This window comes from Salvelinus sp. IW2-2015, linkage group LG15, assembly GCF_002910315.2.
Source record: "Salvelinus sp. IW2-2015 linkage group LG15, ASM291031v2, whole genome shotgun sequence".
NCBI lineage: Eukaryota > Metazoa > Chordata > Actinopteri > Salmoniformes > Salmonidae > Salvelinus > Salvelinus sp. IW2-2015.
This window is the reverse complement of record NC_036855.1, coordinates 10,654,234-10,679,710: the sequence shown is the minus strand read 5'-3', so window position 1 is coordinate 10,679,710 and position 25,477 is coordinate 10,654,234. Positions and strand designations below refer to the sequence as shown.

Here is a 25,477-nt window from a genome sequence, read left to right as displayed (position 1 = left end):
GGTAACCTAAAACAAAACATCAATTCAACCAAACTGCTTATCAAATAGCCTAGTAAGCCTACTCTTGAATAGGCTGTAAGCCTTTTGAATTCAACATTAAAAAGGTGGGGTGTCTAAAATGTTACCTATTAAAAAGTAGGGAACCTAAATTCTCGTCGACGTTGGAGTGGAGCTCATTTTGTTGATTAGTGTGCGCAGAGGGAGTTCTACTCCACTAGCCTAGTGATTGACAATTTACTCCTCCCAGTCTGACCTATCATCGCCCACAATACGAGAATCTTCAGTGCCTCTGAAGCTTGTCAGTTTTTTAAAACTTACCTGCTCAGACGGCGGACTGAGTTTTGATAGTCCGCCAACCATGACCCGCCAAGACTCAGCGGCCCCAGCGGGAAGCTTGAGCGTCCAGGGCCCCTCAAACCCCGGTTACAACACCAACCCTGTGCCGGTACCTGTGATCACACAGACGGACACACGAGACAAATGGAGCAAAAAGATGGATTTTCTTTTATCAGTCATTGGCTTCGCGGTAGACTTGGGAAATGTGTGGAGATTTCCATACATTTGTTACCAAAACGGAGGCGGTAAGAGTTTTTCTAATTACTGATATATTTGCTTTATATTTTAGTGGGCTAATCTATGCCCTTAGTTACATTTATGTGGTCTCGTCTTTCTTGATAGTAGATATGATAGTAGGCTGCCATTAATAAATATTATTCTTTACATAACCTGTTTGTAATAAAGAATTTGAAAATGATAGTTGCTCTTATGCGCGCACCAGGGTAGCCAGGCTATACCTTGTGCTGTCCATGGTTCTGAAATAAGCTTCACAGGCTGTATAGCCTGCAACCCACTATAATAAACTCACTGAAACAAACTTAAATATTTTTTTTAGTTAATCTTCAAATTAAAACATTGAACTACGTATACAGTACCATAGTTTTTCCTGTTTATGATTGAAATATAGCCTAGAATATTAGCTAGGAGAGTTCATCCGCCAAGATTAGTTCGAAAGAGACGAGTTTCGATGTCCCAAATGTTGTTGGACGCTGAATGAGGCTACAAAGCATAGGCCTACCTCTAATCTAATCACTATTATGGAAAACGGAAAGTGGAAAATGTATATCCTATCGAGGTTATAGGCTATAAAAGAATTAAACAGTCTCTGATTAATGTATTTTTTTGTGTTATTTTGTCTCTCATCTGTATGTACCGTTATGTTTACACCACATTTGTAGAAGACTATCGTTTGCAATTTGACTCGAGGGAGTATTTCTTGATGCAATGATTTTATCCACCATAGTGACAGAACTGCTTCTCTAAAAGTAGCCCATGTAGCCATTTGCATGTATAACTGTTCTGAATAAATATTTTTTTAAAGTTATAACATGTGTAGGATATACAGTTTATATATATATAAAAAAAACTTCCAATCATTTAGCGGATTATTTTGAAAAGTAAAGATATTTCACATATTTTAATAATGTAATTAATTTCAATTAAAATAACTGTCACCAAAACGTAGACGCTATAACGTTACCCAATTATGTGAGCAATAAGATTTCCTTTCGAATAAAATACTAAAAAGTATTTTAAGTGTATCTAAAGATAAATAATGCTTTATAACCTGTTTAATAAAAATGTATGAGCCTTTATAATGTCTTATAGCAAGGCTTCTAAATAATATGTTAAGTATCTCTATGCATAACATCTTAACTGTCTCAAACTGGCTGTTATTTAGTCTAGATCATTAATAAATTATTATAATACATAATATAGGGCCTCATATACGACTTAAAAGTCTTCCAATGCATTATAATTGCATCATAATGCATGCCATGGATGATTTTCTTACTCAGATATTAAACTACGAAGTAGTAGAAGCAACTATTTGTAAAGGGCCTGTCCTTCCTAATATGTCTCACATCTTAGCTTGCACACCAGACACTTTATGCGCTGTGGCAATAGCCCGAGGAGGAGGTTAGACCTACATCTTCATCTACACAATGTGATCCCCTTAAAGTGATGAGTCAGACCTGTGATTTCGCCTCTCTACATCTATGTACAGGGGCTTTCCTAATCCCCTACATTGTCATGGCGATTTTTGGAGGGGTGCCACTCTTTTACATGGAACTGGCACTGGGACAGTTCCACAGAACTGGTGCCATATCCATATGGAAACACATATGCCCCATCTTCAAAGGTAGGACTGGCATCATCTACCTTCATGCACAACCCACCTCACAACTCACTGACCCCACACTAGTGCACATCTTTACATTACCTGCATACTACACATCTTCTTATCACGTTCACGTGGTGACCCTTACTGTTGACAATTCAACAGTGTATTTACAGTGTATTTACAGCACAATGTGACTGTAGAATAATTTGTAAAGTGGGTCAATTGAAGTACAGTACAATTACATTTACACTAGGCCTACTACAAAGTAATTGGTCATTTCAAAATGGCATAATAGGCCTATTGACACTGAGGCACACACCTCTACTCTCTGATGGTATTGATCCATCTGTCCATGGTTTCAGGCATTGGGTATGCGATCTGTGTCATCTCGCTCTACGTCTCCTTCTACTACAACACCATCATCGCCTGGGCACTTTTCTACTTCTACTCGTCCTTTGCCAGCGTCCTGCCCTGGACCAACTGTGACAATGCCTGGAACACTGAAAACTGCACCAACTACTTCCTGAAAGACAACGTGACCTGGAATAACTACTCCAGGTCACCTGCTGAGGAATTTTACACGTAAGTGCATGTAAGTGGCAGACAGCACGGTGAAATACTGTTACCATGATCTCGAAAAGCCACGTCAATGGGTTGACATCATTGTTATCATTTCATTGCATTTAAATATTTAGACATCTTTTACATTTCACAATAGTGCATTGTCATTTTCGTTTTTTCATCAAACACTTGCTTACAAGTGTTGAAACATGCTGTGATTATGTAAAGCTATATAGAAAACAGGAAATTAACTTAGCACACTGCAAGAAGAACTGGTGCTCTATTTAGCTAACCAATGATAGTTAAATGGCTCGCTTACACAGATGTAGCATCTTAATTTGAGCCAATTTGCTACAGCAGGAAAATAATCCTGCAGCAACAGGATGTGAATTATTATGTGGATTATAATTCATTGATATTTTTGTAGGGTTTGGTAAATTAAGTCTGAAATTTCAAAGTGGAAAGTGGAAAGCCTTTTGAAACCTCAAATACACTACAAATGTTATATTTCCTCCTGCAACAGGGTGATCAAATTAAGATCCTACATCTGTATTATATGGCCCTCAAAAAGGATCTATATCGAACCACAAAGCAGCCTTAGTTTTAGCAGTGTATGTAGGCCGAGGCTTACAGACAAAGGAAGTACATGTAAACAACTCATATATTGTTCCACCTTAGGAGGAATGTTCTGGAAATCCACAAGTCCGATGGGCTGCGTAACGTGGGGGGTGTTCGCTGGCAGCTGATGCTCTGCCTCTTCCTCATCTTCACTATCGTTTACTTCAGTCTCTGGAAGGGAGTGAAGACATCAGGGAAGGTAACAAGTCCAAGCCACTCTTCTAGGAAAGGGGTGTCAGTGTGTGGGGGCAATTACCAGAGCATATTATAGCAAAACGGTGGTGGTTAGTACCAGGTCATTTGACCCAAAGGCAAACACACTGGCCACAGAGAGATATTTCAGTCGGGGACATTCATAGACTAGGGTCATTACAATACCATGTCCAGTGTGATTCACAAGGCTATAATCTCAATTTCTCTTCCCTTCTAATCGCTCTCTCTCTCTCTGTCTGCTGCTTTGCCCGTCCCGTGCCAGGTAGTGTGGGTGACAGCCACCTTGCCCTATGTGGTGCTCTTCATCCTGTTGATCCGTGGTGCCACCCTACCAGGTGCATGGAAGGGAGTGGTCTTCTACCTCCAGCCCAAGTGGGAGAAACTCTTCGAGACCAGTGTGAGTTATGATAAGATTCCACATGATCACATCAATTCCATATGATCATCTGTTTGGAGCAGGAAACACTGTCAAATAGCTTGTCTGATAATTTTGGTACCAAATGGGAGTTGGTATAGTAGACTGAGCGGGAAAAAATTTGGCATGGGATGTTAGAATTATGTCATTATTTGGTTGTACAGACGCAGTAGTTTTTTTTGCACGTCACAGCACAGCATTCTACACCTGCCTGTGTCAAAATCCATCAAAGAAAGGAAGTGCACAGCAGTGGTCAAACACAGTCAATCTCATACAAAATAATGTAATTTCCCTGGTGATGAAGAGGATGTGTGGCATTTGTTATTTCGATTCAATGCAGTAAAATGTTTTTCCCCAGGCGATTTTGACCCAGGCGAGTGCAGTATGCTGTGCTGTGATGCGCGGCACAAAAAATACTGCATCTGTAAACTTGCCTTTCTGGTGATGGGGATGGCAGCCTGAGTTCATTGCAACCAGTATATTGGGAACAGTCTATCATATGTCCTTTAATTTCTAGTGTCTGATGGTCCAGTGCTGTGTTGTGGCTCAGTATGAGTGAGCGCTTTGGTTCAAGGGAATAATGATGAGATGAGATGCATAAATAAGCCACAGCATGCGATAATGAGATGCGTAATTGGTTTAGATGTTTTTTACATTAACAAAGCCCCCCACTCCATTCTCTCGCAATCACACATACACTTTCTCTTTTCGTCCTCTCCCTCTCCAAATGCATGCTCCTCTTCAGATCACTCAGTACAGCTGTGAAATAGGATCTGTATGAGGCTATTATTCAGCACAACTGTCACTGGACACAACAGGTCACAGAAATCCATCGGAAAATACAGAAAATTACAATTTTGGAATTCAATTCAATGAACACCCTTTAATTTGTGCTTACGCTGCAGGTATAATGCATTATGATGTGCAATGCATTACAAGACTTGACATCAGCATGTATGACCCCCTTTAAAATATCTTATCATTATCCTGACTACAAAACAGACATAAAGGTGAATACATGCTAATAAAAAGTTATATATTATTATGTGCAGACTTTAATTTGAAGTGTTACATGGTATTTATTATGTATTCAGCAAGAAACACTGTGCTTGATTTGATTTGATATGATTTGATGCTTGGATGAAATCAGCTGTCCGAAATTGAACAATTTTAAAATGAGAACATAAATTGCATAGCATTTAAATCTCTAGAATAGCAGAGGATTATCATAGACAGACAGGCAGGCAGGCAGGCAGGCAGGCAGGCAGACCAGCCTGGCCTCAAAGACATAACCTTAACCCCTAACCCTAACCCTAGCTAATGTTAGCCACCTAGCCACCTAGCCAGGCACGTGCACAGATAGAGCCATAGGGATGCTGGAGCGCCTGCCCTTTTGCCCTCCTGTGAAAAAAGTGCCCTTTTGATTGGTGGCCTTGTAACTTTAAATGCAACAAATTGCCCATCAAATTAGATAATTTCTCATAAACTCATAAATCTTGAAAAAAGTCCCCTCCTCTGCCCTTCTGTCACCGTGAATGCAGAGCAATGCACTAATGCACTTGTCCCATTGGCGTATCCCATGGGTTGCTGCATAAACGCCCCCCCGAGCATCCCATTGGTTCCTTCATGAACACCCTCTTCGAGCACGACATCCTCATGCTCGTTTGACACATTTGATAATCTGGATTTCTCCTGATTGTCTATGCAATTAAAATGGGGGTCAAAGGGGAAATAAAAGTGTTATCTACATTTACATCTACATATCTACAACTACATATCTCACTCTACAATAAAGACCTGATTGGTGGAGGGCTGCACAGATGGTTGTCCTTCTGGAAGATTCTCCCAGCTCCACAGAGGAACTCTGGAGCCCTGTCAGAGTGACCATCGGGTTCTTGGTCACCTCCCTTACCAAGGCCCTTCTCCCCTGATTGCTCAGTTTGGTTGGACGGCCAGCTCTAGGAAGAGTCTTGGTGGTTCCAAACTTCTTCCAATCATGTCTTGGAGCGCTACGGACAATTCCTTCAACCTCATGGCTTGGTTTTTGCTCTGACATGCACTGTCAACTGTAGGACTTTATATAGACATGTGTGTGCCCTTCCAAATCATGTCCAATCAATAGAATTCACCACAGGAGGACTCCAATCAAGTTGTAGAAACATCTCAAGGATGATCAATGGAAACAGGATGCACCGAGCTCAATTTCGAGTCTCATAGCAAAGAGTCTGAATACTTATGTGAATAAGGTATTTAAGTTTTTTTTTAATTATACATTTGCAAATATTTCTAACAACCTGTTTTCACGTTGTCATTATGGGGTATTGTGTGTAGAATGATGGGATTTGTAAAAAAAAAAAATCTATTTTAGAATAAGGCTGTAACGTAACAAAATGTGGAAAAAGTGAAGGGGTCTGAATACTTTCCGAATGTACTGTTTATACACTACTGGTCAAACGTTTTTGAACACCTACTCATTCAAGGGTTTTTCTTTATTTTTAATATTTTCTACATTGTAGAATAATAGTGAAGACATCAAAACTATGAAATAACACATATGGAATCATGTAATAACCAGAAAAGTGTTAATAAAATCAAAATATATTTTATATTTGAGATTTTTCAAATAGCCACCCTTTGCCTTGATGACAGCTTTGCACACACTTGACATTCTCTCAAGCAGCTTCATGAGGTAGTCACCTGGAATGCATTTAAATGAATAGGTGTTCCTTCTTAAAAGTTAATTTGTGGAGTTTCTTTCCTTCTTAATGCGTTTGAGCCAATCAGTTGTGTTGTGACAGGGTAGGGGGGTATACAGAAGATAGCCCTACTTGGTAAAAGACCAAGTACATATTATGGCAAGAACAGCTCAAATAAGCAATGAGAAACGACAGTCCATCGTTACTTTAAGACATGAAGGTCAGTCAATGCGGAACATTTCAAGAACTTTGAAAGTTTCTTCAAGTGCAGTCACAAAAACCATCAAGCGCTATGATGAAACTGACTCTCATGACGACCGCCACAGGAATGGAAGACCCAGAGTTACCTCTGCTGCAGAGGATAAGTTCATTAGGGTTACCAGCCTCAGAAATTGCAGCCCAAATAAATGCTTCACAGAGTTCAAGTAACAGACACATCTGAACATAAACTGTTCAGAGGAGACTGTGTGAATCAGGCCTTCATGGTCGAATTGCTGCAAAGAAACCACTACTAAAGGACACCAATAATACCAAGAGACTTGCTTGGGCCAAGAAACACGAGCAATGGACATTAGACTGGTGGAAATTTGTCGTTTCGTCTGGAGTCCAAATTGGAGTGTGGGTGAACGGATGATCTCCGCATGTGTGGAGGAGGTGTTATGGTGTGGGGGTGCTTTGCTGGTGACACTGTCTGGGATTTATTTACAACTCTATCCCATCTGGTTTGGGCTTAGTGGGACTATCATTTGTTTTTCAACAGGACAATGACCCAACACACCTCCACGCTGTGTAAGGGCTATTTTACCAAGAAGGAGAGTGATGGAGTGCTGCATCAGATGACCTGGCCTCCACAATCCCCCGACCTCAACCAAATGGAGATGGTTTGGGATGAGTCGGACCGCAGAGTGAAGGAAAAGCAGCCAACAAGTGCTCAGCGTATGTGGGAACTCCTTCAAGACTGTTGGAAATCATTCCAGGGGAATCTGGTTGAGAGAATGCGAAGAGCATCCAAAGCTGTCATCAAGGCAAATGGTGGCTATTTGAAGAATCTCAAATAAAACATATATTTAGATTTGTTGGACACTTTTTTGGTTACTACATGATTCCATATGTATTATTTCATAGTTTGGATTATTCTACAATATAGAAAATAGTAAAAATAAAGAAAAACCCATGAATGAGTTTGACTAGTACTGTATAGATATACACCGAACAAAAATATTAATGTCACATGTAAAGTTCTGGTCCCATGTTTCATGAGCTGAAATAAAAGATTCCAGAAATTTCCCATATGCACAAAAATATAATTTATGTCAAATTTTGTGCACAATGTTGTTTACATCCCTGTTAGTGAGCATTTGTCCTTTGCCAAGATAATCCATCCACCTCACTGGTGTGGCATATGAAGAAGCTGATTCAACAGCATGATCATTACACAGGTGCACCTTGTGCTGGGGACAATAAAAGGCCACTCTAAAATGTGCAGTTTTGTCACACAACACAATACCACAGATGTCTCAAGTTTTGAGGGAGCATGCAAATGGCATGCTGACTGCAGGAATGTCCACCAGAGCTGTTGCAAGATAATTGAATGTTCATTTCTCTACCATAAGCTGTCTCCAACATCGTTTTAGAGAATTTGGCAGTACCTCAACCAGCCTCACAACCGCAGACCACGTGTATAGCGTCGTGTGGGCGAGCGGTTTGCTGATGTCAACATTGTGAACAGAGTGCCCCATGGTGGCAGTGGGTTTATGGTATGTGCAGGCAAACACAATTGCATTTTATCCATGGCAATTTTAACGCACAGAGGTGCCATGACAAGATCCTGAGGTCCATTGTCATACCATTTATCCCCTGCCATTCATCTCATGTTTCAGCATGATAATGCACGGCCCCATGTCACAAGGATCTGTACACAATTCCTTGAAGCTGTTCTTACATGGCCTGCAAATTAACCAGACATGTAACCCATTGAGGATATCCCACCAATATCCAGCAACTTTGCACAGCCATTGAATATTGAAGAGGATTGGGACAACATTCCACAGGCCACAATCAACAACCTGATCAACTCTATGCGACGGAGATGTTTCGCGCTGCATCGATTCTGGCCCATGCTAGCTTCAATGTTTCCACAGTTGTGTCAAGTTGGCTGAATGTCCTTTGGGTGGTGGACCATTCTTGATACACACATGAAACTCTTGAGTGTGGAAAACCCAGCAGCTCTTGACACAAACCGGTGCGCCTGGCACCTACTACCATACCCCATTCAAAGGGACTTAAATATGCTGTCTTGCCCATTCACCCTCTGAATGGCACACATACACAATCCATGTCTCAATTGTCTCAAGGCTTAAAAAGCATTCTTTAACCTGTCTCCTCCCCTTCATATGCACCGATTGAAGTGGATTTAACAAGTGACATCAATAAGGGATCATAGCTTTCACCTGGATTCACCTGGTCGGTCTATGACATGGAAAGAGCAGGTGTCCTTAATGTTTTTTACACTCAGTGTATTTGGGGGGGTGCCCTTTTTTGACTTTAAGCACCTGCTCCACCAAAGGTCTGTGCACGGGCCTGAACCTAGCTAACTTTAGCCACAACAAATTGGAATTAGTTATATATCATGCATATTGCAAATTCGTAACATATTGTATGAAATTCAGTACTTAACATATCATACGAAATGGATGATGGACATCCACAAATTAATATATACCATATGAAAAGTAACATATCATACTAAATGGAGGGATACAAATGTTCATTTACTATGTTTAGTCGATCCCTGAGTCGAGGTTGGACAGACAGACAGGTAGACAGACAGACAGACAGACAGACAGACAGACAGACAGACAGACAGACAGGAACAGTTAGGCTTCAGTAGCTTGATACAGGTCTTCATTCTGTCGAGTAATGCACGCTGACTTTACAGGTCAAAGCACCAAGTCTGACATTATGAGAGTGCAGGTACATTTCCTAAGTGCTTATTTAGTGAATATGGTGAGATAGAATCCCACAGGTTCGGTCATGTGAGTGTAATTAATCTCCATGTGTTTTGTAGGTGTGGGTAGATGCTGCGGCTCAGATCTTCTTCTCCCTGGGGCCAGGCTTTGGGGTACTCCTTGCCCTCTCTAGCTACAACCCCTTCACCAACAACTGTTATCGGTAAGAGCTGATACTAAAACTCCTTTGAATAATAGTAAATACACACTTCTGATTATCCATTTTTACAGAAGTAACTTTTTAAAAAAGGTATGCAATTTGGCAGAAGTTTTATCCCTAACGATTTGGCTCAATTATGCCTAACTCTTTGTGATAACCTTCATGAAAAAGCATTAAATTAAATATTTATAAACTATTATTAAATAACTTTAATTATTTGGTAGCATTTAGAAACATATAGCCTAAGCTTTATTAACATTCATATTCATAAGCATTTAAAATATATAAACCACTTATAAACATGTATAATGAATTATTCATGAAATGTATTATAAAGTGTTACTCAATCTTTTGGGTCATTTGCACACAACACACCTGGAGAAATGGGAGACTTTGATAAATTAAGCTACAGTATATCTGCCTGTATTCACATATGCCATTTAGTAGACGCTTATATTCGAAGCAACTTACACTAAGGATGGCCCCAGTGGGAATCAAACCCACAAACCTTCCATTGCTAGCACCATACCAACTGAGCCACACCGGTGAGAGCATATGAAACTGTGAACCACATCAATCAATCAATCACTTCCAAACAATTAAAAAGTAAAACCCAGTATGACTTAGAGGAGGTAAGCTTGTCCAGGGTGGAAAAGGAAGTTGCTCCTCCTCCTGAATGCCCCACACACCAGTGAGGTAGGTAGAAGTGAGGCTGGATCTCCACAATAGCGTTTCCAATCTCTCTCACAAAAGGCCGTCATGCATTGACATCCAGTGACTAAAACATGTGTCTCGGGCAGGCTAACTATAGCTCTCACTTTTATACACATCAGCCCCATGTAGGAGGGGAGGGAGGAAGCACCGGCCAATCACAGGGATTAATTTACAATGTGTTGAATAGATAGGCTTAAACGGATGTCCCACAGCAACGCTTAGAAAGAGGGAATGGTGAGTCCAGCGTCCTGGGAGATGAATGGGTGACGGGGCTCACCTGAAGGAGAAATTGAATTGTAAGCTCCCTGTAAGACGGCTGGCGTGGACGTGGTTAATGTGGTTAGTAGTGTAACAGTGGTAGAGGTGAGGAAACTGTGGCACTGCTGCTTCTCAGAGACATTCATGAATCACACAGAATGTGAATGGACTTACTCTTGCTGACAGGGTTATCCTAATGAAAAGAAAGTGAATGCCCACCCCATAGAAATTAAAAATGGCATTTAGAATACTGTGTATCTCAATGGTCCACTGTCTATGTTTGCTTGCTGGCTAGCGAGTTTGGTCAAGAACATGTCTTACAAAGGTAATCCATTTTGGGGACAGTTGCCACATTTACAAAATCCCAATGTAACAACTGTTCACAACCAAACCAGAGTAAGGTATATGAATGACAATACTTGAGATGATCAGACAGGCACCATGTTTGCCTCTGTGTTGTGACGCTGTAGTGACGCCATAGTGACCAGCCTGGTGAACTGCCTGACCAGCTTCATGTCTGGGTTTGTGATCTTCACTATGCTGGGGTACATGGCAGAGAAGAGAAATGTGAATGTGGAGGATGTGGCCAGAGACAAAGGTAAGTGGCCAAAACTCTCTAACTCTCTAAAACCACTTAAAAAGTTTCTTCAATACCTGTTTTTAGTGTATTTATATGTTTTTAATACACTGCTGTAACTGACTGTACATGTTCAATAAGAATGTATTTCTATATCTACAACAAGAATAGGACATTGTAGCTTTGAGATTGTTCTCAACCTGGGATTTACCTCATCCCCACCCCCCAGGTCCAAGCCTACTCTTCATCACATATCCAGAGGCCATAGCCAACATGACAGGATCAACGTTCTTCGCCATTATCTTCTTCGTGATGATGATCACTCTTGGGCTTGACAGCACGGTATGAAGACTTGTCTAACTTGATTGATCAGATTATCTCTAAATGAAGTGATCTTTAATTGTTGTATGTAATCACTCTCATTGACGTAGCCCGCTCTAATTTCTGTCTAAGTTCGGAGGACTGGAGGCTATCATTACTGCTGTGATGGATGAATACCCTGAATACCTGGCGCACAGACGGGAGCTGTTTGTACTGGGCTTGGTCGTTGTGTGCTTTTTGGGCTCCCTCAGCACTCTTACCAATGTAAATAAGAATTTAGCACTTTGAAGACAGACTACAACAGGTTAAGAAAATATTTTTTTAGGGCACTTGAGGACTAGGATGTGGAAGCTGCTGATGCTACAGTTGTCATCTCAAGATGGCACTGTAGACAGGCTAAATAATAGAATATAAATTAGTAGTAAATTAACAATCCGTTCTATTTTGAGTAACTTGATTAGAAGGATACATTTGCCACACGAGTGACAAGTATGTGTTTCTCTCAGGGTGGGGCCTATGTGGTGAAACTGCTGGAGGAATTTGGGGTGGGTTCCTCCATCATTGCTGTTGGTTTTCTTGAGGCCATCGCTGTTTCCTGGTTCTATGGTAAGAATGGTGAACTAATGGTGATATTACAGTTTACGCTTCCTATACTCCTAGTAGTATCTTGCATTAGAAAGACATTTTAATTCATACTGCCTCAGTTATACTGCAGGTATCCCAGCGTTTAAAAGCGTTGGGTCAGTAACCAAACGGTCGCTGGTTTGAATCCCCGATCCGGCTAAAAATCTGACGGTGTGCCCTTGAGCAAGGCACTTAACCCTAATTACTACTGTAAATTGCTCTGGATAAGAGTGTCTGCTAAAATGACGAACATGTAAATCCCTATTTTGTTGTGGTTGTAAAAGCTGAAGAAATGCATTATGCATCCTGCTAACAATACATTTTTCAGATTGCACATGACAAAGTTATTTTTAGAATAATTTTTTCAAGTTGTTGTCATAGTGTTGTTTAACCCTCTCTCTTCAATTTTCATTTGTTTCAGGTATCACAAGATTCAGCAATGACATTAAATCCATGTTAGGCTATTATCCTGGATTATTCTGGAAGGTGTGCTGGGTGGCTATTAGTCCTGCATTTCTAGCGGTAAGCACAACCATAGGGCAACCAACCGATAAGATTTGAAATGATGGAATATATTGTACAATGAACTACTGGATTCACATTAAAGCAAGCATTGTCATCATACTGTAACAATTAAAACGTATTTAACATTGTTAGCCATCCATTAGATCACAAATCTGATTCAATCTGATTGACCTACAGCGCCCTATCAGTTTTTTGTAAACCTCTCAAAGATCTCAAACGTCAAATCTTCCACATGGCCCTTTTGGGGAGCTTGCCCTAACATGCCAATGGTCATGGCAGGTTAAATGACATGGGTGGATGGTTAGTGTAGGATCAGATGTGCTAACATTTCATTTGGACTTTGCCAGAGACTGTATGGTTACACTTTGCTTAAATCCTACAGGTATAATGCTTTATAACTTGTAATAAGCATGTATAAGTCTTTAAAGTGGCTTAAAATACAGCTTGTAAAATGCTATGTCTCTAAGGACTATCATAATTTCAACTGACTCAAAATGGTTGTTATTTACTCAGGCTCATTATGAGTTGATTATAAGACATTATAAAAGGGTCATAAATGCACATGGCAAGAATTACAATGTATTATAACTACACCATAATGGGTTATACCTGCAGAATTCAAGCATTTCAGCATAGAACCCTTCTAAATGGCAATTTCATTCACCTGCATAACTTAATATCCCTGCCTTCACTTTGCATACATCTCCTTTAATCTCTCTTAGCCTTCCGCTGCTGAAAGAGCTGACATTTTCATCGAGCTAGCTTTCTTTATTATTCTCCCTTTTTTGTATGGGCTAAATTGTTTCTGCCCTCATCTCCCTAGATGGTCTGTGATCATCTCACAAAATAAAGAGAAACATTTGTAGAGGCACAACGGGCATCTAATAGGGTGCATGCCATTGTCACATGTAAATTCTAATTGAGAAAAATATGAGTGTGGCGTGTGAGACTTTACTGATTGTCTTTGTCGCTCTGCTTTCACAGTATATAATAGTGAGCTCCCTGCTCAAGCCTGCACCCCTCCAACTCTTTGACTACAAGTACCCAGACTGGAGCATTACGGTGGGCTACATCATCGGTGCCTCGTCCTTCATGTGGATCCCCATCTATATGGTCTACAAGCTGGTGTGGACCCCCGGATCACTGAAACAGGTCAGGCCCTAATGCAGCGATTCTCAACTGGTGGGTCGCGACCTGGGACGTTTGTTTTTTGACAACAAAAATACTCCAGTCTGAACTTAAACGGCTTAAACCAGGTAGAAAGTGTGTAGAAATAAGTGGAGGCTGTTGAGGGGAGGACGGCTCATAATAAAGGCTGGAATGGAGTAAATGAAATGGCATCAAACAAATGGAAAACATGTGTTTGATGTATTTTATACCATTCCACTGATACCGCTCCAGTTAAGGTGCCACCAACCTCCTGTGGTAGAAATGATAATGAACTTACATTTTTAAACATCTCTGAAATGTTTTTCTTCACTCACAGTATTTTCAATATAGAGCTATTAGCAGCACTATTTTGGTTGACTTTGTGTCTCAAACCAGTGAGTTTATTAACAATCTTCATCAAGAATATGGACAAAATGTTATTATTGACTTCCAAAGAAGTTGGAATGTTGTTCCCTTGTCATTTAATTGCTACATTTACTACATTACAAATAGTTTCCCAAATTGTATTTTAGCGATTCTTTTTCCCAATGCCAATATTGGGTCGCGACTGAGACAACCTGGTTCAGTTTGGGTGCCGAGAGTAAACCAGCTGAGAAGCACTGCTCTAATGGAATCTACAAGACTTGATACAGCCTGGTGTTGTACAGTTGAAGTTGGAAGTTTACATACACCTTAGCCAAATACATTTAAACTCAGTTTTTCACAATTCCTGACATTTAATCCTAGTAAATATTCCCTGTTTTAGGTCAGTTAGGATCACCACTTGATTTTAAGAATGTGAAATGTCAGAAGGATAGTAGAGAGAATGATTTATTTCAGCTTTAATTTCTTTCATCACATTCCCAGTGGGTCAGAAGTTTACATACACTCAATTAGTATTTGGTAGCAATGCCTTTAAATTGTTTAACTTGGGTCAAACATTTGGGGTAGCCTTTTCCACAAGCTTCCCACAATAAGTTGGGTGAATTTTGTCCCATTCCTCCTGACAGAGCTGGTGTAACTGAGTCGGGTTTGTAGGCCTCCTTGCTCGCACAAGCTTTTTCAAATCTGCCCACAAATTTTCTATAGGATTGAGGTCAGGGCTTTATGATGGTCACTCCAATACCTTGTCTTTGTTGTCCTTAAGCCATTTTGCCACAACTTTGGAAGTATGCTTGGGGTCATTGTCCATATGGAAGACTCATTTGCGACCAAGCTATAACTTCCTGACTGATGTCTTGAGATGTTGCTTCAATATATCCACATAATTTTCCTACCTCATGATGCCATCTATTTTGTGAAGTGCACCAGTCCCTCCTGCAGCAAAGTACCCCCACAACATGATGCTGCCACCCCCGTGCTTCACGGTTGGGATGGTGTTCTTACGCTTGCAAGCCTCCCCGACTTTTCCTCCAAACTTAACAATGGTCATTATGGCCAAACAGTTCTATTTTTGTTTCATCAGACCAGAGGACATTTCTCCAAAAAGTACGATCTTTGTCCCCATGTGCAGTTGCAAACCGTAGTCTGAATTTTTTATGGCGGTTTTGGAGCAGTGCCTTCTTCCTTGCTGAGCGGCCTTTCAGGTTATGTCGATATAGGACTCGTTTTACTGTGGATATAGAGACTTTTATACCTGTTTCCACCAACATCTTCACAAGGTCCTTTGCTGTTGTTTTGGGATTGATTTGTACTTTTCGCAACAAAGTACGTTCATCTCTAGGAAACAGAACGCGTCTCCTTCCTGAGTGGTATGATGGCTGTGTGGTCCCGTGGTGTTTATAGTTGCGTACTATTTTTTGTACAGATGAATGTGGTAACTTCAGGCGTTTGGAAATTACTCCCAAGTATGAACCAGATTTGTGGAGGTGTACAATTTTTTGTCTGAGGTCTTGGCTGATTTATTTTGATTGTCCTGTGATGTCAAGCAAAGAGGCACTGAGTTTGAAGGTAGGCCTTAAAATACATCCACAGGTACACCTCCAATTGACTCAAATGATGTCAATTAGCCGATCAGAAGCTTCTAAAGCCATGACATAATTTTCTGGAATTTGCCAAGCTGTTTAAAGGCACAGTCAACTTAGTGTATGTAAACTTCTGACCAACAGGAATTGTGATACAGTGAATTATAAGTGAAATAATGTGTCTGTAAACAATTGTTGGAAAAATTACTTGTGTCATGCACAAAGTAGATGTCCTAACCGACTTGCCAAAACTATTGTTTGTTAACAAGAAATTTGTGGAGTCGTTGAAAAAAGAGTTTTACTGACTCCAACCTAAGTGTATGTAAACTTCCGACTTCAACTGTATGTACAGTCATGCACTGTGCTGGCTATTGACAAGACCTAGATTAGTAGTGTGTAATTTGTGGTCCTAAAAGCAGCATATATCTTATATACTGTATACAGTATCAATATGTGATAAGTGGATGACACATGGTTTAACTATCTCTTGTTCCACATCCTTGGTGTCTACCTGTTGTTGTCCCCAGCGCCTAGCTGTGTGTCTGAGACCTGAGAGGACCATTATGCCAGAGATCCACACAGACTCCCTCAACATGAGTACTGTTCCATAGAAGCACCCACGTTGCCAAGAACCCAGCCAGGCACATTATGTTGCTACCAACAGACTCCTGAACGAGAGCCAAATCAGCAGACACAGATCAATCTCATGGAGCGTTCGACAAATCTTTTTTTCTGTAGCTCAATGAGTACAATAAACACAAATAGTCTGTTAGTACATCTGTAGATGCTCTACAGAATATCTACAGACTATCGGTAACATTTCAACTATCTACTAATCCTAACCCTAACCTTAACCCTTATCCCAACCCTAGCTCTAACTCTAACCTTCACCCTAACCCTAACCCTTATTCTAAACCTTACCCTAACTGTAACCTTAGCAAGCAGTTGCTTATCAACAGATAGTTTGTTGATAGTATGACTATCCAAATAAAGTGTAGCAGGGGACTTTAATGTAAAGAGAATAAAATCAAATTTGAATGAATATTCAGTCTGAAAGCATCCTTAAAATACAGTTTATTTTGGACAGAAAATGTAGGGCTGATCTCAAGACAGGTTTCTAAAGCTTGAGACAACCACACAATCACAAAGAGCATCTTACTAAGACTGTCATAATAAGATAAGGTTGTAAGACTGAAGGACACAATGCAGTCACTTCTCATCAATGACTTATTTTTGCTAGGTTATTATTAAGAGTTCAAAAACATGACCCAGTCACATTAAATTACCATTGTATTTTTTTTATGGCGTACCCTTTTAAGCAACCACAGTGAGAAGCAGTTTTGGAAAATATCTCATCAACATCCCAAAACATAAAATGCAGGGGATATTTTTTAAGAGTATTAGTTCAATAAGATGAATAACCAAAAAGATGTATTAATATACATGTCAATAATGTTTTTCATACAGATAATGTAATTTGTTATGTGTGATAAGTAAAACAAGTTATACTGTGTGGCTGACAAATGGTTGATGTCTTAAACGTTTTTTCAATGGATTTTAATCAACAATAGTTTCTCACCAACATGTAAGTTAAAAGGATTAGGCCTACCTCAAAGAATGCAGTTAGCAGATGAGACCAAATAAGCTGCTAAAAGTATTTCATTTTTGGTTATGCTTTATTTCATAGTCCTTTATTTACCTGGAATTTACTTGGAAATATAGGTGAAATGATAATTACATAATTATTGTTATGCATTTGGTTTCTGGGCCTTTCCCAATTGTTTTGAACCAGTTGGTACCCATTTTACCAGTTTCTTAGTAAATACCAGTTGCAAAGGGACTACAAAATATTTTCTCCCAAGTGTTTGTTGTTGGGATAAACAACTTCCAGTGTTTTCTGCCTTAAATCTGCCTAAATATTGTAGATAGGTCAAAGCATTATATAATATGTATTGATATTTCGCCTCTCCAGACATAAAACAAAAAAACTTTTATTGTCTCTCTATTTGATAAGACTGTTTGAACTGTTAGTCAATCCCAAATCAAAGCCTATCAGAGATTGTAACATGTCTCCATTTATTCTCAACCTTAGTTTCATTTATCTTCAGAGAATAATGTGGTAAGCCGTTTTAATTATGCTATATAATATTTGGAATGTTTTGTGATTTCGGTCTTTCTAAATAGAAAAGGAAGCATGTAGGTCCCTGTATTTGTCGGATGTGGCAGCAAATGTTATCGTATACATGTAATGAGAAGTAAAAAATATATATAAACACATGTATTACATCCTTGTGTTTTTGTCCACTTTCTTATTCTTTGTCTTCTTCTTCTTCTTACCATTACTATATATATATATTTTTTTATATAACAACAAAACCATGATTTGATCGCTTGCTGCTGTTCAACTTGACAGAAACAGTAAACGTAAGTAAATGTTCAGAGCTGAACGTGTGCGGAGGCAGGAGTGTCCATTATAGATAGCTGTCCCTCTCATGTCATTGTGGTTGCCGTCGCTGTACACCCTAATGAGCGATTCTAATTAAAAGCCTGATTTGCAATATCCAGAAATCATCAACATACAACGGAATAGAACGGCCTCAAATGGTTTTAATTAAATGTTTTATTAAACAGAACAACTCCCCCTGCCCCAGAGGACCTTGATCGCGTCAAGGTCCTCTGGTATGAGGAGAACAGAATATCAATGGGTTTGTTTACACAATTCCTCATTTGGGTATTTCTACATAGGGGAGCTGAGCGCCACACATCAAAGCCCCTTTGTGTGGGCCGTTGCAGTAGACTTGTATCTCAAACAGACCTGCAGAAGAGACATGAAAGGAGCGCTGGCTCAATGGCTGCTCCTATATTACCATCTGCTTATTACTTCACTGTGTGAAGAAACGCTGCAGAGAAATTTAAGGACTACACTGTCACCAAAAGAACTACACAGCTGGCCACAATGTTAGACAAAAGGCAGACACCCTCAGTGTATAATGTATAACATGACGAACAAGAAGGGGAATATTTTGTCTCGTCATTTTCAGATCAGGGATTTGATTTTGCTATTCGAAGTAGCAACCCTCTAATTGCAGTCCTGCCTTTCTAACCTCTAGGCTACCACTATGCAATCTGTCATGTTTCATTTCAAGGGTGTCAATCAATATGAGGCGCAAATACAGAGTAGATGAACCATCTGGTGTTTAGGGAAGAATAGAGATACAACGTTAATTAACCTGGGGTCTAAGTTAATGTTCCAAAGATAGAAAAATAACATAATTAAAGACAAAAACAGAGTTCGGACAATTGATGGAACCTACTACATGTGCCCGTGATTGCTTACAAATGGATAATTAGGTCCAGAGCCTGATTGCATGCCTTCTCATCGGTCAAACCTCCTAAGCAACAATGAACAACATAGAGGGGAGGGGGGGTGCGAGAGCGAGAGAGCAAGCATAATGTATAATTGCCATAATCACCCATCCTTGCAAAATGTAACATCAACCCACCAACTCGTTGGCCTCTGAACAATACCTCATCCCTCCCATCTTACCCCAAGCACAAAATCACTGGTGGCGAAGTCTAGTTCCACAGTGCTTCTTTTTCGGTTTCCCTACAGGTTCCTTGTTGCAGTGATGATTTATGGGGCCAGGAAGCCTCCAAATTTATTTCCAGCCCTATTTGGTAGAGAGACACTTTCCAGAAACAATTATGCTTCTGGGGCTCATTACAAGAAAATAGTGTTTGTATTGGTACTGGTACATGTGCTTTACTCGTGGCAACAGATGATGTGGTAAAGGCCAAATACATCAGTCATGCACAGTAATGATGTAAGTCTCTATAACCCCAAGCATCTTAACCTTTATAACTTTACCCCATTGCTCTTTGACATTTCAGGAACGTAGGGAAAGTAATGACTTATATATGCACTATAAAAAGTGAATTGTTTTCTTTCTTTACCAGATGTTTATTAGGCTATAGAATTTCTTATATAAGAGAACCGAGAACAAAATACCGAAAGAGTAACACATCCTTTATATTCTATCCGATAACCCTCCTCTACATAATTCCGTATTCAGTACCAGTTAAAATCACAATGAAGTTAAAAAATATATTATCCGCAAGTCACACTGTAGGCCTAATTAAATAAGTAACCGAGTACAATCACTAGACTAGATAACACTGAGCGATAGACTGGATATGAAACTGAAATACTGCGGCGTAGAGACTGTTTATTTTTAGTACTACCTGGCAGCTTTAGGACCCAGTGTAGGCTAATGTGATATCACGAGGGTGTCGCGAAACTTCCGGGAACGCTTGCGAATCAAACTTGGCCACTGGGACTCTGCAGACAGACTCAGCTCAATGGGCAGACCAGTCGGGAGTATGGGGTTTGAGAAGCCAATAAGAGAAGTGAAAAATTATTCCTTGGTTGTTAATTTTCTCAAAATCTAAAGGCACAACCGAGATTCGAGCCAATTTCTTAAGTAGCTGAACATGTTATTACTCCAACCTTGTGAAAGTGATAAACTGAAAGGTTTTCATTTTCGTGAAAAACAACTTTATATCAAAGGATTGCCTTCGATTTGACGGTCTGCACATACGCAGTTCTGCGCGAGACGATCGTTAGACTCGATGACGAGTCCCTGCGCATGATCTTAGCTAGCCAACGTCAACATGACGTCACCTACAAGCGTGATCGGGGATGTTGTATTGGAGAAGCAGTTTCTGTCCATCTTCATACTGTATTGTCTTTGCTATTATTATGCTGGGAAAGTGGAAGCTTATTTTCCAACTCGCATAATCATGTTGTATCCTAGTCGACAAAGCCTAATTCTGTATTTTCTATCCTTTGGCGCGTTTGGGAACGGGAACGGACAACTAGGTGACTCTAAACTAAATGAAAGGCCGTATGTAGTCCTACAGAATCAAAATTTGGGTAAGGTTTTATGCGGGTTAATGTGTAGCCTATTGCAGGCCCGTGTTCCTAGACAACAGGGGCGCACCTGTTGGCAATAAAATAAGAACGTAGGCTTATCTTCTAAATAACGTGTGTAGATGTATGCAACCTTGATTTTGTTATTTTAATGTTAATTGAAGCCTATTAAGTGCCATGTTTTTTCAGCAAAGTCCTCCTACCTGTAGTTCTTTATTTGCGATGTGTTCTCGTGAGAGGGCGGAGCCGCAACGAATGGTCTAAAATCTCTTTCATGTATGTGCTTGTAACATTGTATTTTTTTCTATTGCAGTTGTACTTATTAGCGTCTTATCTATCCTGCTGGTGGTGATGATTGTCATGGCAGTTTGTGTGTATAAACCATTGCATCGCCGGTGAAGCAGTGTACAGCAACGTCATGCACAGCTACTGTCCGACTGGATCCAAGGGAATCAACAATCAAAAAAACCATCGTCTACGCATATCTGTCTGATAAACTGGAATGTTAGACAATAGGCACGAGGTCCCTCATTTTTATATAAACCTTATTCATCTTAGTTTTTTCTCTCTCCAGTATAGACTACACTGGTTGAATTAATGTTGTTTCCACGTAATTTCAATGAAATTACATTGATACAATGTGAAATAGATGTTGATGTCTGTGCCCAGTGGGATGTTGTGTTATTTAAAACGTTTATTTAACTAGGCAAGTCAATTAAGAACAAGTTCTTATTTTCAATGATGCCTAGGAACAGTGGGCCTTATTCAGGGGCAGAACAACAGATTTTTACCTTGTCAGCTCGGGGATTCAATCTTGCAACCTTTCAGTTACTAGTCCAACGCTCTAACCACTAGGCTACCTGCCACCCCGTGTGTCTTGATTAGGCCATATACAATGTTAATTGATATGATTATTTTATATTTTTTGTTAAGGTAACTTAATATTCCTGCTGCTGTCATCGTTTAATGGAATTTGAATGTATTGTTTATATTTGTCTTATATTATTTATATTTTTGCTTATTTACCCTGATATATTGGAGTATTATTAAAATGCCCCACCACAAGGTACTACTGAAGTAAAAAAAAACATGATAAAAAAAAACTAACATACATTGGGTTGACCGTGTGTGTGTGTTGAGTGACATGAATGATATACTACGTTGACATTTTAGTCATTAAGCAGACGCTCTTATCCAAAGCGACTTAGTGAATGCATACATTTTTCATTCTTACTACTCCCCTGTGGGAATCGAACCCACAACCCTGGCGTTGCAAGTGCCATGTTCTACCAACTGAGCCATACGTAAACCAAAGGTATGTGGACACCTGCTTGTCGAACATCTCATTCCAAAATCCTGGGCATTAATAATGAGTTGGTCCCCCCCATTGCCGCTACAACAGCCTCCACTCTTCTGTGAAGGCTTTCCACTAGATGTTGGAACATTGCCTCCAGCTACAAGAGTGTTAGTGAGGTCGGGCGATTAGACCTGGCTCCCTGTTGGCGTTACAATTCATCCCAAAGGTGTTCGATGGAGTTGAGGTAAGAGTTAGGGAGATGTCACCTTATCCCCTCAATAGTCCTGCCTCCTGAATCTAAGTGTTTGACATGGGGAGGGGACCAGTAACTTTATGATCAATCGTTATCAGTGTAGAAGCAACAGTAATTCTTCATGCTTTGGTTATCATACCTTGATCTGGGGAGTGTAGATCCCTCCCCAGCATAAGGCACAAGCCCAAGTTGATTGGGGCATGATCTTAGATCAGAACTCCTACTCTGACAAGCATTATAAATATGGGCCCAGATCCAGCAGAGCACTCTGTTTCCATGACTATGGATTAAAGGGATAAGTTCAATCAGCCTCTTTAACCTGTTTGTTTAGTGAATGTAATGACGAATATAAGTCTGATGCTCATTGATGAGTGTTCCCATCAAGAGTGCTAATGCACAACACACTGTGTTGAGTGGCATGCCCCCAAGCTGTTTGTCTGCCCTCTCATTCACATTTACCCTCGTTTCAGTGCACATTTCTCAAACCTGATAATCAAACCTGAAACCATTTTTTTTGTACAGAATTTACTTTTTTTTTTAATGTATGCAATTTGGCAGAAGCTTTTATCCCAAATGCTTTGGCTCAATCATGTCTAACTATAAACTATTATTAAATAACTAATTATTTGTTAACATTTAGAAACTTATAGCTTAAGCATTATTAATATTCATAAGCATTTAAAATATATAAACATGTATAATGGATTATTCATGTATTATAAAGAGTTACTCAATAATTTGTGTCATTTGCACACAACAAACCTGAAGAAATGGGAGACTGATAAATTAAGCTACACTATATATACACAAAAGTATGTGGACACCCCTTCAAATGAGTGGATTCGGCTTTTCAGCCACATCCGTTGCTGACAGGTATATAAAATCGAGCACACAGCCATACAATCTCCATAGACAAACATTGGCAGTAGAATGGCCATACTGAAGAGCTCAGTGACTTTCAATGTGGCACCGCCATAGGATGCCACCTTTCCAACAAATCAGTTCGTCAAATTTCTGCCCTGCTACAGCTGCCCCGGTCAACTGTAAGTAATGTTATTCTGAAGTGGAAAGGTCTAGGAGCAACAACGGCTCAGCTGCAAAGTGGTAGGCCACACAAACTCACACAACGGGAACGCTGAGTGCTGAAAACTCGGTTGCAACACTCACTGCCGAGTTCCAAACTGCCTCTGGAAGCAACGTCAGCACAAGAACTGTTAGTCGGGAGCTTCCTGAAATGGGTTTCCATGGCCGAGCAACCGCACACAAGCCTAACCTCACCATGCACAATGCCAAGCGTCAGCTGGAGTGGTGTAAAGCTTGCCACCATTGGAATCTGGAGCAGTGGAAACACGTTCTCTGGAGTGATGAATCATGCTTCATCATCTGGCAGTCCGACGGACGAATTTGGGTTTGGCGGATGCCAGGAGAACGCTACCTGCCCCAATGCATAGTGCCAACTGTAAAGTTTGGGGGAGGAGGAATAATGGTCTGGGGCTATTTTTCATGGTTCGGGCTAGACCCCCCTTTCACCCCTTCAAGTGAAAGGAAATCGTAACACTACAGCATACAATGACATTCTAGATGATTCTGTGCTTCCAACTTTGTGGCAACAGTTTGGGGAAGGCCCTTTCCTGTTTCAGAATGATAATACACCTGTACACAAAGCGAGGTCCATACAGAAATGGTTGGTTGAGATTGATGTGGAAGAACTTGACTGGCCTGCACACTTGACTGGCCTGCACAGAGCCCTGACCTCAACCCCATCGAACATCTTTTGGATTAATTGGAACGCCAATTGCGAGCCAGGCCTAATCGCCCAACATCAGTGCCCGACATCACTAATGCTCTTGTGGCTGAATGGAAGTAAGTCCCCACAGCAATGTTCCAACATCTAGTGGAAAGCCTTCCCAGAAGAGTGAAGGCTGTTATAGCAGCAAAGGCGGGACCAACTCCATATTAATGCCCATGATTTTGGAAGGAGATGTACGACGAGCAGGTGTCCACATAACATACTTTTAGTCATGTAGTGTATGTACTGCCAAAACATCATTATAATCAAATTCATACAATATGTTACGAATTTTTGTGCTTAAGATCCCGGACTACATCTTTAAGTGTTGCAGCAGATAAAAGTGAGACCAGTTGCATAATGCTGAAAACACGTAAGACGCCCTGATGTAGCTGTTGGTTTCAAATAGATTCCCAAATGGCACTCACTCACATGCCAGTCAAAATTAGAAGGGATCAATAACACATTAGGCGATAGAAAAGGTGACAGCATTTTTCTATAAGCATCTAAAATGAAAATCTGCCGCAAACCATAGATCCCTCGACTGAAATGTCAAATTGTACTAAAATCCATAATGAATAAGAATATTTGGAAAAATCACCAAAACCATTGGAAAATTTGTTTATCCCTTGTTGCTAATTTTGTGTCTATAATTTTGTTTTTTCATGTGAAATCTGGAAAGATGATGGATGTTTGATTATGAAATCTCTCTTAGTTCATGAAGAGGGCTAATAGAATTTTCAATTCCATTTTCAGAATTGATTCCTTCTACACAATATAGTGCTCATGTACTGTATATCTGCCATAATATTCTTATGGCATCCAATTTAATTACTGTAAACAGTTCAGACGCTCTAATTTGTCAGTGTGGATACATGGAGCAGATGTCAGGATTTGAATGAAGCCAGTTACTATATTTAGCCCAACAAAACATACCATTAATTCATAGACCTATAGGGTAATCCAACCATAAAGTATATACCAATGATTATTGATGAAACAATGCACAGGAAATTGCTGTGACATATTAATCCAGTGTTTAAAATCTGTGATATGTACAGCTAGTCATTGAATGGTTAATGATCAGAGCAGGCATTTGTCTGAAAAACAAATTAAGGATTGTGCTTTTGTGATCTGAACAATGAATAGGTTTGTGCCATCTGCCGTTTATCTTAGCAAGAAGCAGACTTACTTGTAACAGAATCAGCCGCAGTTCACCCAAA

At 40.1% G+C, this 25,477-nt stretch overlaps 1 protein-coding gene across 1 annotated transcript; it reads left to right on the top strand.

Moving 5' to 3' along the window:
- Positions 1–358: 358 nt before the first annotated feature.
- LOC111973969 (sodium-dependent serotonin transporter-like) lies at positions 359–18,234 on the top strand. Its single transcript, XM_024001442.3, has 13 exons — positions 359–581; positions 2,066–2,200; positions 2,545–2,764; positions 3,422–3,560; positions 3,837–3,971; positions 9,753–9,856; positions 11,296–11,423; positions 11,632–11,744; positions 11,856–11,987; positions 12,230–12,329; positions 12,769–12,869; positions 13,857–14,024; positions 16,513–18,234. Exons 1-13 carry the CDS (start codon positions 359–361, stop codon positions 16,594–16,596), a joined length of 1,782 nt encoding a protein of 593 aa, XP_023857210.1. The 3' UTR covers positions 16,597–18,234.
- The last annotated feature ends 7,243 nt before the right edge of the window (positions 18,235–25,477 follow it).